This window comes from Dama dama, chromosome 5 (assembly GCF_033118175.1).
Source record: "Dama dama isolate Ldn47 chromosome 5, ASM3311817v1, whole genome shotgun sequence".
NCBI classification, from domain to species: Eukaryota; Metazoa; Chordata; class Mammalia; order Artiodactyla; family Cervidae; genus Dama; species Dama dama.
In genome coordinates this window covers 122522431-122538573 of record NC_083685.1, presented here as the reverse complement: position 1 = coordinate 122538573, position 16143 = coordinate 122522431, and the positions used below count along the sequence as shown (strand labels likewise).

The 16143-nt window shown below is 55.0% G+C and overlaps 1 protein-coding gene across 4 annotated transcripts; it reads right to left on the bottom strand.

Moving 5' to 3' along the window:
• Positions 1 to 69: 69 nt before the first annotated feature.
• On the bottom strand, positions 70 to 11016 carry LGALS3BP (galectin 3 binding protein). 4 transcript variants are annotated; one of them, XM_061144646.1, is made up of 7 exons: positions 10859 to 10977; positions 9057 to 9115; positions 8882 to 8958; positions 7674 to 7865; positions 6855 to 6986; positions 4407 to 4659; positions 70 to 1681 (listed from the first exon to the last, which is right to left on the bottom strand). In XM_061144646.1, exons 3-7 carry the CDS (start codon positions 8931 to 8933, stop codon positions 649 to 651), a joined length of 1662 nt encoding a protein of 553 aa, XP_061000629.1. In that variant the 5' UTR covers positions 8934 to 8958; positions 9057 to 9115; positions 10859 to 10977; the 3' UTR covers positions 70 to 648. The 4 variants fall into 4 exon arrangements, with proteins under 4 accessions (XP_061000629.1, XP_061000626.1, XP_061000627.1 ...); XM_061144643.1 differs by lacking the exon at positions 9057 to 9115 and having other exon boundaries at positions 7674 to 7874; positions 10859 to 11016; XM_061144644.1 differs by lacking the exon at positions 9057 to 9115 and having other exon boundaries at positions 10859 to 11016.
• Positions 11017 to 16143: the final 5127 nt, after the last annotated feature.

Genomic DNA, 16143 nt, shown 5'->3' with positions numbered 1-16143 from the left:
GGGCCAAGCATATCATCCTTTGTCCCAACACCCTATGGACTTAACAGCCCTTTGCGTGAACAAGAGAACTTGGGAACCACAGGGCAATTTTAATGATCTCAGAAAGGGACAGCAGAGGGTGGAGAAAGTGAAAGGCCAGGTAGGAAACCCAACAGCTCCTGACTCACATCTCATTGCTTCTCAACAAATTAGCTGGGCAGTTGAAGTGGGAGTTCTCAGCTCGTAGAGTGCACTGGTTGAAGGAAGGAAGCATGTGTTAGTCGCTCAGTCGTGTCCAACTCTTTGCAACAAGTTGTCTCTGACTCTTTGCGAATCCATGGACTGTATGTAGCCTGCCAGGCTCCTCTGTCCTTGGGATTCTCCAGGCAAGAATACTGGAGTGGGTTGCTAGTCCCTTCTCCAGGGGATCCTCCCGACCCAGGGGTTGAACCCAGATCTCCTATATTGCAGGCAGATTCTTTAACCATCTGAGCCATCAGGGAAGTCTGCAGTAGCTGAAGTCTTCCAGTAATTTCTGTAAGCTCAGAGAGATCAATGGAAGCAGGGGCGCCACCTGGTGGCCGGTGGTTGGAGGTGGCTGCAGAGAGGAGGTGAAGGAGGTGCCTAGCCTCTGTGCACTCCTGCCCGCCCTGACCTCCAGCCTCCAGTCTAGTCTATGCCGGTGGAGTTGGTCAGGTAGAAGGGACGGATGACGACCTGGAACCTGCTGAAGAACCCTGCCGGGCAGGGGAAGAAGGAAGCATTCCTGGAGCTGTTGGTACCCAGGGCGCTGGGGATCAGGGCCTTCCAGCCCTTGAAGTCGATGATGTCTGCCACGAAGCCCCCCTCACAGTGCAGCAGGGCCCGGTTTTCATAGCCGATGGTGGGATTGGAGTATCTGGACTTGGAGAGAGCCAGGAGTGGGGGGTCATCGGAGGAGCATGAGAACCCGTAGTTCCAGCAGTTCTGGAGGGTGGGGAGGTAGACGAAAGACCAGGAGACAGAGCTGGCCTGGAAGAGGAAGCTGGGATGCGGGGGGGTCTGGAAGGACCGGTAGGGGTTGTAACTGGAGCTCATTATGGACTCACTCCAGGTGGGCGAGGTGTAAAGCCGGGGCTGGTAGGCGTCCTCGGTGAGGTTCAGGCCCCAGTACTGAGCCAGCAGCTCGAAGGGCACGGTGTGGAACTCCAGGGCCTGCAGTATCTTCTTCTGGAGGAGCGCCTCCTGACTCCAATACAGGGACAAGTTAAACTGCAGTGAAAACAGGTCCCGGGGCGGCATCATGGGGAACCGCACCTTCTCCACCAAGCCCTCCACTTCCTCATGGGAAGGGCGCCTCTCTCGGCTCCACTCGTCCACGGCCAGCAGCAGGACCAGCTCGCTGGGCACCACCAGTTCGGTCCTGGAGAGCAGGTCTTGGAGAAGGGCCAGGGGGACGCTCGGCCAGGCCTCAGCCTGCGTCAGGGCCCCGAAGTTCCAGGCCAGGAACTGCACGCAGATCTCCTCCAGCATGGGGTCCCGGGTGGCCAGGGCGTAGGCGTGGAGCTCCAGGGGCGTCCGGAAGGAGGGGTCCTGGGGGATGAGGATGGCAAAGAGGTGCCCGCAGTAGCTCTGCAGCTGCGTGGCCTGGTAGGCAGAGGCGAGCTTGTGCAGACACTTCACCGACGACAGAGACACGTCGATCCTCCGGGAGTAGAGGTAACTGGGGGGAGACAAGGGCTGATGCCTGGCCACACCCCTTCTCCCGAAGGATGACAGGTGTGCCCCAGTGCAGGTGTGCGGCCAACTGCTGATACCCAGGGTGCTAGCTATTTCAGGGGGCATCCAGAGCCCCCTGATTTATCTCCTGAGTCAGCCCCCATTCTAAGCTTACGATGGCTGAGAGCCAGGTGCACCGGCAGCTGGGCGGATCCCAGACTCCTTGAGGATGTTGCTTCATCCTCATCGGTGGGGACGGTCCCACCACCTCCTCCATCATCACCGTCGTCTTCATGGGCTGGGCCCCGACACCAGGACCTGCTGGCCATCCGGGGCACTGCCCTTCCCTTTCCCCCGTCACGCCCCTGGGCAGAACTCGAGTGTCCCACTGGGTGCCCATGGGCGCCCCTGTGTTTCAGCACCTGTCTGGTGCCCCCATGACATGGGCATCGTCGTGGGTCACCTCCTGTCTGCCACCCCTGCCAGCCGTGAGCCCTGTGGTGGCACCCAGTCTATGCCACCCGCCACGTAACTCAGTGCACCACCAGGAGGCACGTTGCTCGTGAAGACACACGTGGAGGGAGCCTGCTGGGAGGGGAAACACCAGGTGATAGCCCCTGCTGTCTCCTGGGAGATGTTGAGTGGGGCCCTGCTTTGGAAAGAACCAAACTCTCTCCACCGCTTCTCTCGAATGACGAGCCTTCCAGGGAGCCTCAGACTGGCTGGCTTCCCCATCACCTGAACACGGAGCCTCGGGGGCCCAGAATGGCGCCGGGGCCCCACGAAGTCCAGTGGCAGCAGCAGAGGTGGGCCGGCCCTCAGCCCACCCGCTCTGCCCTGATGTGCTCACTACATTCTGTGATCCTGTTACTGACCATGAACTCGAGAGCAAAAGCGGTCATCTGCACCATGTGGGGGTCACCAGGCAGAGGGGAGGGGAGTGTGTGTGGGGGGTGGAGGCAGTGAACAAGGGTCTCCAGAGGCCCTCTGGGGCCTGGATGGGGCTCATTGCTGCCTCTCTGCCTTAGAAGGGGGAGAGAGACAGAGAGAGAGGGAGGGAGGGAGAGACAGAGAGAGACACTAAGAGAGGGGGCAATAGGAAGACAGAGAGAGAGAGACAGAGGAGACAGAAAGAGACAGGCAGACAGAGACAGGAAGGCAGAGAGAGGCAGAAAGAGACAGGCAGAGAGAGACAGGAAGGCAGAGAGAGGCAGAAAGAGACAGGCAGACAGAGACGGGAAGGCAGAGAGAGGCAGAAAGAGACAGGCAGAGAGAGACGGGAAGGCAGAGAGAGGCAGAAAGAGACAGGCAGACAGAGACAGGAAGGCAGAGAGAGGCAGAAAGAGACAGGCAGAGAGAGACGGGAAGGCAGAGAGAGGCAGAAAGAGACAGGCAGACAGAGACAGGAAGGCAGAGAGAGGCAGAAAGAGACAGGCAGAGAGAGACAGGAAGGCAGAGAGAGGCAGAAAGAGACAGGCAGACAGAGACGGGAAGGCAGAGAGAGGCAGAAAGAGACAGGCAGAGAGAGACGGGAAGGCAGAGAGAGGCAGAAAGAGACAGGCAGACAGAGACAGGAAGGCAGAGAGAGGCAGAAAGAGACAGGCAGAGAGAGACGGGAAGGCAGAGAGAGGCAGAAAGAGACAGGCAGAGAGAGACGGGAAGGCAGAGAGAGGCAGAAAGAGACAGGCAGAGAGAGACGGGAAGGCAGAGAGAGGCAGAAAGAGACAGGCAGACAGAGACAGGAAGGCAGAGAGAGGCAGAAAGAGACAGGCAGACAGAGACGGGAAGGCAGAGAGAGGCAGAAAGAGACAGGCAGACAGAGACGGGAAGGCAGAGAGAGGCAGAGAGAGCGAGCTGGAGCACATGGCTAGACAGTCCAGAGAATCACTGACTCTGGCCAAGGGCGGTGACTGACGGGCCGAGAGGCTGGGGCCAGGCACAGCTGCATCACAGACCTCAGTCCTGCTGGGAAGGGCACAGGACAGCTGCCAAACTCTCATCCTTGGCTGAAAAGACGCCATTTAATCTTTTTTGAACTGCCACTTGCTGTTTCCTCTTAAACGTCGCTTTCAGCTACCGACAACTTTGGGTCATGAGAGGGAACAGCTTTTCATACACTCGGTCTTTCGGTTCTTTCTTCAAACTGATGCTTCCAGAACACCAACCAGTCCCTGGGAAGACCACCCGAGGTGGTGACATAGTGACCCCCGGCAGGATGGTCTGCAGGGGAAGGGGCTGACCCCTTGGGGCCCACTCTCAACTGGGAGATGGGTTTCCGGTGTGGCCGGCCCGCTGGTTAGACCGTTGCCTGGATGATGCTGCCTGGGGATTTTCTCCCCACTTTTTTCCAGCAGCAGACTTGGATTTCTGTTTCTTTAAAATAATTTTTGTAGGAGCAGATCAGTGAGGTGAGAAGAGGAAGAATGACTTTGAGTTATTTTTTGGCCGCTTATGACACCTGAGAGCTGTGTGTGGGGGGGTGTGTGTGTGTGTGTGTGAGGGCTGACCCATTTCTCATAGTCCTCGTGGAAAGCATACATAAGAATGTGTGTGCAAAGGTGAGGACACGTGGCTGTGAAGGTGAGTGTGCGCACGTGTGTGGGTGTGTGAGCAAGTGTGTACACAAGTGTGTGAGCACAGCTGCGGTTGGTGCTATGTCCCTTGTCCCTGGGGTTTTCCTTTGGAGCGGACGCTGCCCAGTCCCCGGGCCCAGCCCCAAGGACACTCACCTGATGAAGTCCCTGACGACAGGCACACACTCGGGATCCACCTCCATGGTGACCCTGCTGCCCGGCTCCTTCCACAGGCCTTGGGCCTCGGGATTGGTGGACAAGATCAGCTTGTGGGCGCACATGGCCAGCTCGTCCTCCTCTCTCGCCTTCACCCTGATGAACAGGTCACAGCCCTTCTGGCTCTCAAAGATCTGCTCTAGAGCCGCGGGGAGTTCGCCGGACAGGTCGAGGGTGTAGACACCTCTGGTTTCTATGAAGGGGCAGGGGGATGCATGTTAGGAAGGGCCCCAGCACTCGCTTCCTCTGTGACCCGAAAACACTTTCACTCCCTGGAGTCAGATTCTTCCCTTACTGTGGGTCCCGCCTTATTGACTCAGAAAGGCTCCTGGGGAGATGGGGAAAGAACGGCCCTAGAACACAGGGTGCCATTGCCCCCCATGGCCCAGAGCCCCATCCTGTCAAACACCCTTACATTGTAGCTCACCTGCTCCCCAACATTCAGATGGCACATCTTGGGGGGGATTTGGTGGGGCTGACTCCAAGAACTTGGGGTCCCATCCCAATCAGTCAGTCAATCAATCACCCAGATGTGACTTTCTAAAACCTGAACCTCCTGCCTCGTCTGGTCTGAAGAGGGTCCCACAGCAACGCGCTTTAGAGCTTTGGGGTCCTTGGCTGCCTCCTACAAGGGATTGAGGCCTAGAGAAGCTACTGGAAGCCCCCAGCCTGGTTTGGGGGTGATGCACCCCCTCTCCCAGCAGAAACAGAAGGCTGCCATTTCAAGGGGCAAGCCTGCAATGTGTAGACACGGGGTGCACAGGCAACTCACTTTACTGTGCGTCGGCAAGTTTCCCAGAAACTCAAGGTTGCGGCAAGAGTGTCTTGAGCTATGCTATTTTTTTTTCCCCGACGACATTTGCTCACTTTGTGTCTCTGAGTCATGGTTGGCAATTCTCAGTGATCTTTGATGTTACTATTGCAAAAAGATTATGACTTGCTGAAGGCTCAGAGGGCAGTTAGCAATTTTTAGCACTCAAGTATTGGTTTCTTTTGGTTGTAGCTCATGGCTTGTGGGATCCTAGTTCCCTGACCAGGACTTGAACCCGTGTCCTCTGCACTGGAAGTGTGGAGTCATAATCACTGTACCACCAGGGAAGTCCCGATAAAGTATTGTTTAATTAAGGTATGTACATTTTTTTTTTAAAAAATAAAGTGTGTATATTATCATCATTATTTTTACTGCTAGCTTTTCTGGTTTATTGGGGCTTCCCTGGTGGCTCAGATGGTGAAGAATTCGCCTGCGGTGTGGGAGACAGGGGTTCCATCCCTGGGCTGGGAAGATCCCCTGCAGGAGGGCACGGCAACCCACTCCAGTGTTCTTGCCTGGAGATTCTGCATCAACAGAGGAGCCTGGCGGGCTACAGTCCATGGGGTCACAGAGTCGGACACGACTGAGAGGCTAAGAGAGCACTGGTTTATTGATTTTATGCCATTGGTCTATTATATTTAGGATTGGCCATTCTTTAAATTTGTTCTCGTCAAAAAAAAAAAAAAAAAAAAAAAGCGCGCCCGAGAAAATATGCACGTTTATGCTATCTAAAACTCTTCAGCTTCAGTCCTCTCATCGCAACAAGGCCCCGCCCTTGTGCCTCGAGCATGGTTAGTCTCCCTGTACTTCCCCATATCACCGCAAGGGGGCGCTGCTGGGCCAGGAGCCTGTCTCTCGGGGATCCCTTGCTGTGAGGTGGTGGGAACTGTGGGCTTTCCCGCCCCTCCGGGAGAGGGCATCACCCGTGAACCTTTGCTCAGGTGGGCGTGTGATTTCGCGTGGAGCCGAATCAGCAGCCCGCTGAGAATCCTCGAACTCTCAGCTAGGATCAGAAAATCTTTGTTCCAGTCTCAGCTTCTGTTTATTCATTTAATTGAAGTATATGGCTCACAATATTATTTTAACTGCAGGTGAGGAACATAGTGACTCAATATTTTAGTATGTACATTGTTCCTTTAGACATAATGCTGTTGCACGCTTAGTAGACGACAGCAGAGTGTACACACAAGTTCTACAAGCACTGGGAAAAGAATTCACATGACTTGCTTTACTGAGATCCGTGCTTTGCTGCAATGTCTGGAACCCACACTGTCTCTGTATTTGGAAGGGTGGGCCTGTATTTGGAAGGTGGCTCACTGCCTGAGAATCAGGTTAAAACGGAGCATTTCTGAGTGGCTCCAGGGAGGGTGGGGAGGAAGTGGGGACCCCTTGCTGCAAGGTGGTGGGACCTGCGGGCGTTCCCGCCCCTCCTGGAGAGCGGGCATCACCTGCCAACCTTTGCATAGGTAGGCGTGTGATTTCGCGTGGAGCCGGGGAGCCGGCCTGACCACCGTCCCTGGGATCCAGGCCTCGGGCCTCTGGGGCTCAGGATGGGGCGCCACCCCCACCCCGCTCACCGTTGGTGCAGATCACGCTGGCGTCCTGGTCGTGTCTGCAGTTGCTCCGCATCCAGCCCAGGGATGAGCAGTTGGCCAGCGAGGGCTCTGTCCCCATGCACCTCACCTCGTCCAGCATGATGGGACCGTGTCCTGGAAGCACAGCAAGGACGACAGAGCCTGGAGGGGGAGCCGGGGCTCTCGGCCACGGGAGGAAGGCCCTGCCAACAGCGCTGCTTCCCCGAGAAGCCTCGTAAAGGACAGTCGCGGTTACGCACAGAGATGGAGAAAAGCACTCTGCAATCCTGCCATCCCAGTAAAGCGGCCCCTGGTTGGTGACGTCCCTTCCAGCGTGGGTCCACGTGGGCACGTGTTTTCACCCAGTACCGTCGTGTGACTACATGAGCATGGGTGCAGATCTATTATTGTAACTTCGTGCCGTGACCTAGCCTTGTTCGACCCGGTCAGTCGGCTTTGTAAAGAGAGCAAATAATTTTACTGTAACTTATTCATCTACCCCTGTGGCTGAATATTTGGATGATTTCTCTTTTTTCAGAATCACAGGCACTGCACACAGACTTTTCTTTTGGCGGGAAACTGTTTCCAGAAGGTAAAGTCCCGGAGTGGAGTTTCTGGGCTGGAGGGAACAGCCGATAGGCAAGTGTGAATGTGTGCCGGGCTACCAGCTCTTGGCCAGCACAGGGCTTCTGCCTCTTTGAAACCTTTGCCAGCGCAAAGCTGGTGGGAATGCCATTTGCACGCCTTAGGTATGACCCCTTCCTGGGCCTGGTTCCTTGGCAGGGCGTCCTGCTTTGGGGGACCTGGGGACCCACAGGTTACCTGGCCCGAAGGCGGCCCCACCCAGAGCCTCGGTGGCGTTCCGGAAGCCCAGGGCATGGCAGACGACGCTGGCATCTGTTAGGTCCCACATGTTCTCACACACCGTCCCCCACTGGCCGCTGTAGTAGATCTCCACGCGGCCCTCGTTGGCGGAACCCCCGTCGGCTAGCCTCATGTCACCGTCTTTCACGCCTGCAGGTTCTCAAAGGAGAGCAGAGGTCAGCAAGGATGGAGGCTGGGTGCTGGGGCTTCAACCTGGGTGGCTGCCTGGCCACCCCACATTCTTGGGGGCCATGGGCTTTTGTGGGGGCGGTAGAGTTCTCTCCAACAGGGGTGAACTCTGGACCATTAGCTTTGAACACCCCATCCATCCTCAAGGGGATCACCCCCTGGGAGGAGTGAAAAATACACATAGATCCCCCCCACACACACACTGAGGGTAGATATCCCCTTTCTAGTCCTTGGGGTCTGAGTCCCTCATGCCATTGATAGAGAAGGGCCGGGGGGCACTTGGGGCTGCCTGAGAGTGGGGTGGCAGGACCCCAAGGGAAGAACAGGCCCACACCGGCCCCACCTGTGGGTGTCTGGGACTTGGGGTGCAGCCTGGGCACCATAGCAGGGACTGCTGGGAGGGGTGTTCGGGAACGCCTGGGGACAAAGGCCCAGAGCGCCCTGGAAACACAGGAGGAGTATGCCAGACCAGGAGAGAAAGCAGGGTCCCAGCTCCACACTCGTCCTTCTGGGACTCAGCCCGCTGACCTCCCCACCCAGCCCCACCTCAGCCCCTGCTGGAGCCGACAGGGTCAGGCAGGAACCGGGTCCCAGGGCAAAGGGCACTTCTCAGATGGGGTGTAACCGGCCTTCCATGGGGTCACCAGGAAGAGGAAGGGCCTCTGAGTGTGAAGAGCGTGAGAACAGGTGTCCAGGACACTGGAAGCTGACTGTCCAAAGGGCACCGACCCCAGGCCCCTCGGGGCTCGGCGGCTCTGTAGGCCCCTCTCGCCTGGTCCCTCTGTTTCCGCCTGGATGAGAATGGAGCCCCCAGCCTCCTCTGCAAACCTCTGAGCCATGACTGGGGGCAGCCAGGGCTTCACGCAGGAGAGCAGACCCGGGCTGGCCCCTGTGATCCAGGTGCCGGGCAGAACACTGCCTTGACTTTCTGCAAGGGGAAGGGACTGTGCTCTCGGCATTCCTGGGGCTCAGCTCACCTTGAGTCCCCGCGACCAGCAGCCACATGCAGAGGAGCCGTAGGAGGGCCATGGCCTTGCCTGGGGGGTCCCTTGTCCTGCAGCGACAGGAGGCAGCGGAGTGAGAGTGGAGCTGGACAGGCCTCGGGCCCTCCTCGTGGAGGGTGCTCTGGGTGTCCCAGCGAGGGCCCCTCACCTTGTCTGAAGGTGGCCCTCCGAGGATGAGGAAGACTTGCCCAGATGAGGGGGGCGTCTCTGGGCAGCAAGGACAGTGGGGGAAAAAGATGCCCATATCAGAAAGCTAGGCCCTGGGTGTGACTGTCAGGGGGCATGGGTGGGAAGGGCGGGGAGGGAGGAGGCAGAGGGTGCAGGGCAGAGACTGGGGGGGCCTGGGGGGCCCCACTTAGTGTGGCTGAGAGATGGCAGGGATGGCTCAGCTGGCAGGCCAGCCTGTGAGAGTACCCTGAGGTCTGCAGCTGCCAAAGCACACTGCGTGGACTCTGGACCATGTGAGACCTGGAGGGGAGGGGGATGAGAGCGGGGCAGGGTGGGGAGGCGTCAGGAGGAGGCCACAGAAACCCGGGCAGGGGTGACACGCGACGGTGAGCAGTGACAGAGACGGGACGGGGGGTTGGGTGCGGGTGGGGGGAGGAGAGGGCTGAGGGCTAAGTCCCAGGCCTCTGCCTGGGCAGCTGGGTGGGGGTGGGGGGAGACGGGCGGAGGGGAACGAGATGAGAGGACGCCCTGGGTCCACTCAGTGTGGGCCTGGCACTGCCACCTCTGAGGTCAGCACCCCCAAGAAACAGAGGCTGGAGGAGGTGGGGGACCACGAAGGCCACACAGCCAACCCCGGGGAAGGGGGGCAGGGGGCACCCAAGTCTCTCCACTTTTGCAGGGATGTCTTGCCTCTGTAATTCTTCTCACAGCTCGTTTTTTCTCCTCACCCACATCCTGCCCCTCGCCTGCCTCCCTCCCTTCGTGTCCTCACACCAGCACAGCGGGGCGGGAAGAGGGGCGCGGGGGGCTGCAGAGAGTCCCTGCTGCTCTGGCCCAGGAAGGACCTTGCAACATCCATACCCACCCTCAGGGCCCAGCCAGCAGAGCTGTGGCCGCTGTTGTGGGCAACCCTCAAGTCAGGGCCTGGTAACCAGACCCCCCGGGGGCTCCCATGCACAAGGGCCTGCTGTCACCGAACAGAGTCCCTCAGGACTGCTCACACCACTGGCTCACGGAATCCTGACCACGACCCTGAGAAAGCCTTGCTGATTCCACCTTACAAATGAAGGGGCTGAAGCCTGGAAGGGGAGCCAGCTCTGCTCAAACAGCTGGGGAGCCGTGGGTGGTGGGGAATCTGCCCAGCGGCCACCTTCTCTTCATTACATGGACTTCAGCTGATGGCCGAGGGGCCAGGATGACCAATCACCCAGCACACCGGGGCCTGTCCCAGTTTTAGCACTGGAAGTCCTATGTCCTGGGACATGCCCTTGGTCCTAGGCACACGGGGACAGCTGGTCACCCTCTGCACTCCCCAGAGAGTGGCGGCCACCAGCTTTGCTCATCCTGAAACAGGAACCCAGGGTCCCAGGCAGATGGCCATTCAGGCTCTTGGCTCATGGTATGCAAATGTCACTGCCCTGCAGCTTTGGCCACCCATTTTTGCCTGACTCATTCCAGAGATGAGGCAGAGTTGCCTGCGCAGGGCCATTCGGCACTCTTGCGCAAACTGGGGAAAGTTGCTCTTCCTTTGGGCAGGCTTAGCCTGAGCTGCAAAGCACAGATAAGAGAGAGCGCCTCGGCCGAACTGTTTCCCCTTTGGGCAGAAGTGAACAACCTGCCCAACTGGACAGAGAGACCCCTTGGGCCTGGGAGTAGCAGTGATGGTCCCTGGATTCAGGAGGAGCATCAGATCCCTAACAGCACAGGCAGGGAGACTGGGCCCCTGCAAGATTACACTGTATAGAGGGACACCCACCTGAGAGCAAGAGCTTGCCAGCTTACCTGCCCGGGGCCCCTGCGGATGGCTGTCCTGGGGCCTCCCACCTGCAGAGGAACCTCCGACCCAGAAAACCTTCCCAGTTCAGAGGGTGTCAGGCTGGTCCTGGGAAGTGCTTCAGAAAGCTCAGTGTAGTTTCGATTTCGAGAAACCACCTGACACCGTTTTCTTCTGGGGTTGGCTGCTGCCAAGGCTTCCTGCTCCCCTCCCCGCCCTTGGCGCCAACTGGGGGCGGCTGGGATGGCGGTGGGGAGCTTGGCAGCCGCCCAAGGCTGCAGTCTGGCTGATTTTGCTCTGGTTACAGAGCAAGGTGGCTGATGGCCACATTTGAATTTCAACACTCTCTTGAAAGCTGAACCGGTGCCAGGGGTGGGTGCTGGGGGAGTGGAGAGGAGGGGCAGCAGAGGTCAGCGGTCAGAAGAGCAGAGGATGGGCGTGGACAGGTTCTGTCTGCATCCAGGGACCGTGGGCTCCTGGGTCTCACGTGCGGCCGGGGATGGGGGTAGGGGGGCTGCTCACTCTGCTCTAAGCACTTGACATGCCTGACCTGAATATCTCACCCCTCTGGGGCGGGGGCAGAACCTCCAGAGTGGACATAAATTGTTCTGCCCACCTCACACCCACTCCCTTTCCTTCCCTCTGACAGTGAGCCCGCACCTCGATTTTCCCCTGGGGAAGCTCACTGGGTCTGGCCTGAGTCTGGCAGGTCGGAGACAATGGTGTCAGGGAGGTGTTGTGATCCCAGCCAACCTGAGGGGTCAGTTTTAGATTGCTGGAAGGGGACCCTGTAGGGAGCAGGCGGCCTGGAGGTGCCCCCGACTGTGCCCCGAGGAAAGCCCAGCTGAGGATGCAGGTGAGGGTGGAGATGAGAGATAGAGGAACCTAGGTCCTGATGCTATGGTTTGAGCACCTCCGTCCCCCTGGCCTGAAGTCAAGGTCAAGTCCTGGCTTCAAGTTTAAATGAGGCAGTCAGCATCCTCTTTTATTTCTGTTATTTGCATCCCAGGTTCTGGACGAGAGTTATCCCCTAGGAATGTCCCCAGGTCTCTCTAACCTGCTGGCTGTCGCCCTGGTTGGCTCCTGAGAATCACCCAGGAGTTTCACAAACTCCCAGCGTCCAGATCCACAATCTCTGGGGTGGGGAAAGGCGTTGGCCTTACAGCCTTGCAGGTGGTTCTATGTACAGCCAGGGCTGAGAACCATTAGTGGGGAGACAGAGTTTCCCTGGTAGCTTTGAGTCCAAGAGAGTGAGCCCTCAGGCCAACCATTTAATGACTATTTGCCCAAAACATGAGGTTTGAGGGGGCTACGGGCTCCTGTGATCCCCTCCAAAGAAGCCGTAAAGCTCCGTGGGGGGAGGGGGGAGTGGAGCCGCAGAAACAGAAGTGGCAGAAGAGACTGGAGAGTTTTAACATCCCACCCAACCGAAGGAGCCTCAGTGCTGGCTGTCACAGGAACCCCGGCCTTGTCACGTCTAGCCTCCATTGGTTCTTGCCCCAGTAAGGAGCTGGTCAGGGTCAAGAGTGCAGAGGAAGTCCTTTGGGAGGAACTGGTGGCAATGTCAAAAAACCCAAGCTCCCAAAGGGCATGGGATCAAAGCAGGGGTGTCTGTTCCCCTCCGGCTCTCAGAACCTTTCCAGTCTTCCACCCACTAAGGGAACTGGACCAGGAATTGAGGCCATCTGCTCCAGAGAGGAGTGACTAAGCTGTGATAAGGAGACCGTCCGTGAAAGCCTCGGCTCCGCAGATAATCGGGCCGGTGGGGACCATGTGGACGTGGCTGCCCATAGCCGATGCAGTCAGGAGTGTGCTGGGGGCTGTGAGAGACCAGAGCCCGTATGAAGCCTGTAAGACTTTCTTTTGTGCCTCCTCTCCCGCCCCACCAAACAGGGGAACGCTGCCTGTGACGCTAACGTAGAGATAGCTGGCACTGCTATAATCTTTGATGGGACCCATTCAATACTCCCAGCCTCTACAGGAAATTGCTGTTGTTCAGTCACTCAGTTATGTCCGACTCTTTGCGACTCCAAGGACTGCAGCACACCAGGCTTCCCTGTCCTTCACTGTCTTCCAGAGTTTGCTCAAACTCATCCATTGTATCGGTGATGCCATCCAACCATCTCATCCTCTGCCACCCCCTTCTCCTCCTGCCTTCAATCTTTCCCAGAATCAGGGTCTTTTCCAATGAGTCGGCTCTTTGCATCAGGTGTTCAAAGTGTTGGGAGCTTCAGCTTCAGCATCAGTACTTCCAATGAATATTCAGGGTTGATTTCCTTTAGGACTGACTGATTCAATCTCCTTGCCGTTCAAGGGACTCTCAAGAGTCTTCTCTAGCACCTCAGTTAGAAAGCATCGATTCTTTGGCACTCAGCCTTATGGTCCAACTCTCACATCCATACATGACTACTGGAAAAACAATAGCTTTGACTATGTGGACCTTTGTCGGCAAAATGATGTCTCTGCTGTCTAGGTTTTAAAATGCTGTCATGGCTTTTCTTCCAAGGAACTCTTATTAACTCTTTTTTAAAAATTTTCTTTATTACTTTTGCTGCATTGGGTCTTCGTTGCTTTCTTGTTGCTTTCTCTAACTGCAGGGAGCAGGGGCTCCTCGCTAGTGGTCCTCATGGGCTTCTCAGGGTGCTGGCTTCTCTTGCTGAAGAGCGCAGGCTCTAGGCACACAGGCTCAGTCGCCCCGAGGCATGTGGAATCTTCCCAGACCAGGGATCGAACCCGTGTTCCCTGAATTGGCAGGCAGATTCTTAACCACTGGACCACCAGGGAAGTCCTCTTATTAACTCTTTAATAGATGAGAAAACAGAGGTGCAGAGAGGGGAAACCCACCTAGTTACACAGCCAAGAAGGGGGACTGCTGGCATGTCAACCACTTTTTCAAAAAACTGACTTGAGATCTGATGATTTACATAAAGTGCATCAATTTAATGAGCTTTGGCAAATGTATACAGATGGTAACCATGACAACCGTAACATAGAGAACATTCTTATCATCCCTCAATGTTCTCTTAGGCCCTTTGCTGACAATCTCCTCTACCAGCCCCCAACCCTGGCAACTGGTGATCTGCTTACTCTTACTGTGTGGATCACAATAAACTGTGGAAAATTCTGAAAGATGGGAATACCAGACCACCTGACCTGCCTCTTGAGAAACCTGTATACAGGTCAGGAGGCAACAGTTAGAACTGGACATGAGACAGCAGACTGGCTCCAAATAGGAAAAGGAGTACGTCAAGGCTGTATATTGTCACCCTGCTTATTTAACTTATATGCAGAGTACATGATGAGAAACGCTGGGCTGGAGGAAGCACAAGCTGGCATCAAGATTGCCGGGAGAAATATCAATAACCTCAGGTATGCAGATGACACCATCCTTATGGCAGAAAGTGAAGAAGAAATAAAGAGCCTCTTGATGAAAGTGAAAGAGGAGAATAAAAAAGTTGGCTTAAAGCTCAACATTCAGAAAACTAAGATCATGGCATCCGGTCCCACCACTTCATGGCAAATAAATGGGGAAACAGTGGAAACAGTGGCTGACTTTATTTTTCTGGGCTCCAAACTCACTGCAGATGGTGATTGCAGCCATGAAATTAAAAGACACTTGCTCCTTGGAAGGAAAGTTATGAACAACCTAGACAGCACATTAAAAAGCAGAGACATTACTTTGTCAACAAAGGTCCATCTAGTCAAGGCTATGGTTTTTCCAGTGGTCATGTATGGATGTGAGAGTTGGACTATAAAGAAAGCTGAGTGCCGAAGAATTGATGCCTTTGAACTGTGGTGGTGAAGACTCTTGAGAGTCTCTTGGACTGCAAGGAGATCCAACCAGTCCATCCTAAAGGAGATCAGTCCTGGCAGTTCATTGGAGGGACTGATGCTGAAGCTGAAACTCCAATACTTTGGCCACCTGATGCGGAGAGCTGACTCCTTTGAAAAGACCCTGATGCTGGGAAAGATTGAGGGCAGGAGGAGAAGGGAACGACAGAGGATGAGATGGTTGGATGGCATCACCAACTCGAAGGACATGGGCTTGGGTGGACTTCGGGAGCTGGTGATGGACAGGAAGGCCTGGTGTGCTGCGGTTCATGGGGTCACAAAGAGTCGGACACCGCTGAGCGACTGAACTGAACTGAACTGAACAGTTTCAGGCATCCAGTGGAGTCTTGGAAAGTATCTTCTGTAGATACAGGGGTCGGGGGGATACTGTATTACACATAAAACTGTTAAGAACATTTGGAGACAAGTCTTTGTGTGAACATCAGTTTTTCTTTCTTTTGTGGAGGGACAGGATTACTGGGTCCTATGGTCGGTGTATGTTTAACTTCTTAAGAAACTGTCAAATTTCCAATGTGGCTGAACCCATTTTTGCTTCCCTACTGGCAATTCCTATTACTGTTTCAGTGGCGTTAAATGCTCACCAATACTTGGTATTGTCAGTTGTCAGGATTTGATACTCTCAACATATAGATCTTGTACATATTTTGTTAGACTTTTATCTGATTCACGTTTTGGGGTGCTATTATAAATGCTGCTGTCTCAAAAAATCTCCAGTTGTTCACTGCACAGAAATAAAACTAATTTCTGTATGTGAACTGTGTATCCTTCAGCTCTGCTAAACTCAGCTATCAGGTAATTTTTGAAGAGTCCTTAGGGTTTTCCTATCTAGTTGAACTTGTCCTTGGTGAAAAAAGATAGTTTTACCCTTTCTTTCCCAATCTAAAGATTCTCCTTTTTCTTGCCTAATTGCACTGTCTGGGACCTCGTATAGGATGGTGGGTGAAGGAAAGTGACGAGCATATTGCCAGTTTCCTAGTTTGATCACGGAGCTGTGGTTGTGTAACAGAATGAAGGGAACACAGCAACACTAATTCTAGTTTGGCAACTTCTTTGTGGCTTAAAATGATTTCAAAATAAAAAGTTAAGTGGTAGGGGAAAAAAAGTGGTGAATGCTGACATCCTTGCCTTGTTCCCAGCCTTCAAAGGAAAGTCTTTTACCGTGAAGTATTATGTTAGCTAAAGGTTTTTTTCACAGACACCCTTTACCAGCTTAAAGAAGTTCCTTTTATTTCTAGTTTGCAAAGGTTTTTTTTTTCCCACTTATATTTATTATTTAAAAAATATTTAAATTATTAAGCAAATTCATTTTTATTATTACAAATGTTCAGAAAATATATTCTTAGTGTTTAACAAATACTTTTGTTTTGGCCACGCACCACGCCAGATCTGAGTTCTGAAACCAGGGATTGAATCCATGTCCCTGTAGTAGAAGCCTGGAGTC

Bases quoted from the DNA above. Each gene is read 5' to 3' on its own strand.
- LGALS3BP (XM_061144643.1), bottom strand. From the start codon at position 8,933: ATGGCCCTCCTACGGCTCCTCTGCATGTGGCTGCTGGTCGCGGGGACT. The intron at 7,875-8,881 runs GTGAGCTGAGCC...CTCTCCTTTGAG, and splicing joins GCTGGTCGCGGGGACTCAAG to AACCTGCAGGCGTGAAAGAC. The intron at 6,987-7,673 runs GTAACCTGTGGG...CTGTGCTTCCAG, and splicing joins TGGGGCCGCCTTCGGGCCAG to GACACGGTCCCATCATGCTG.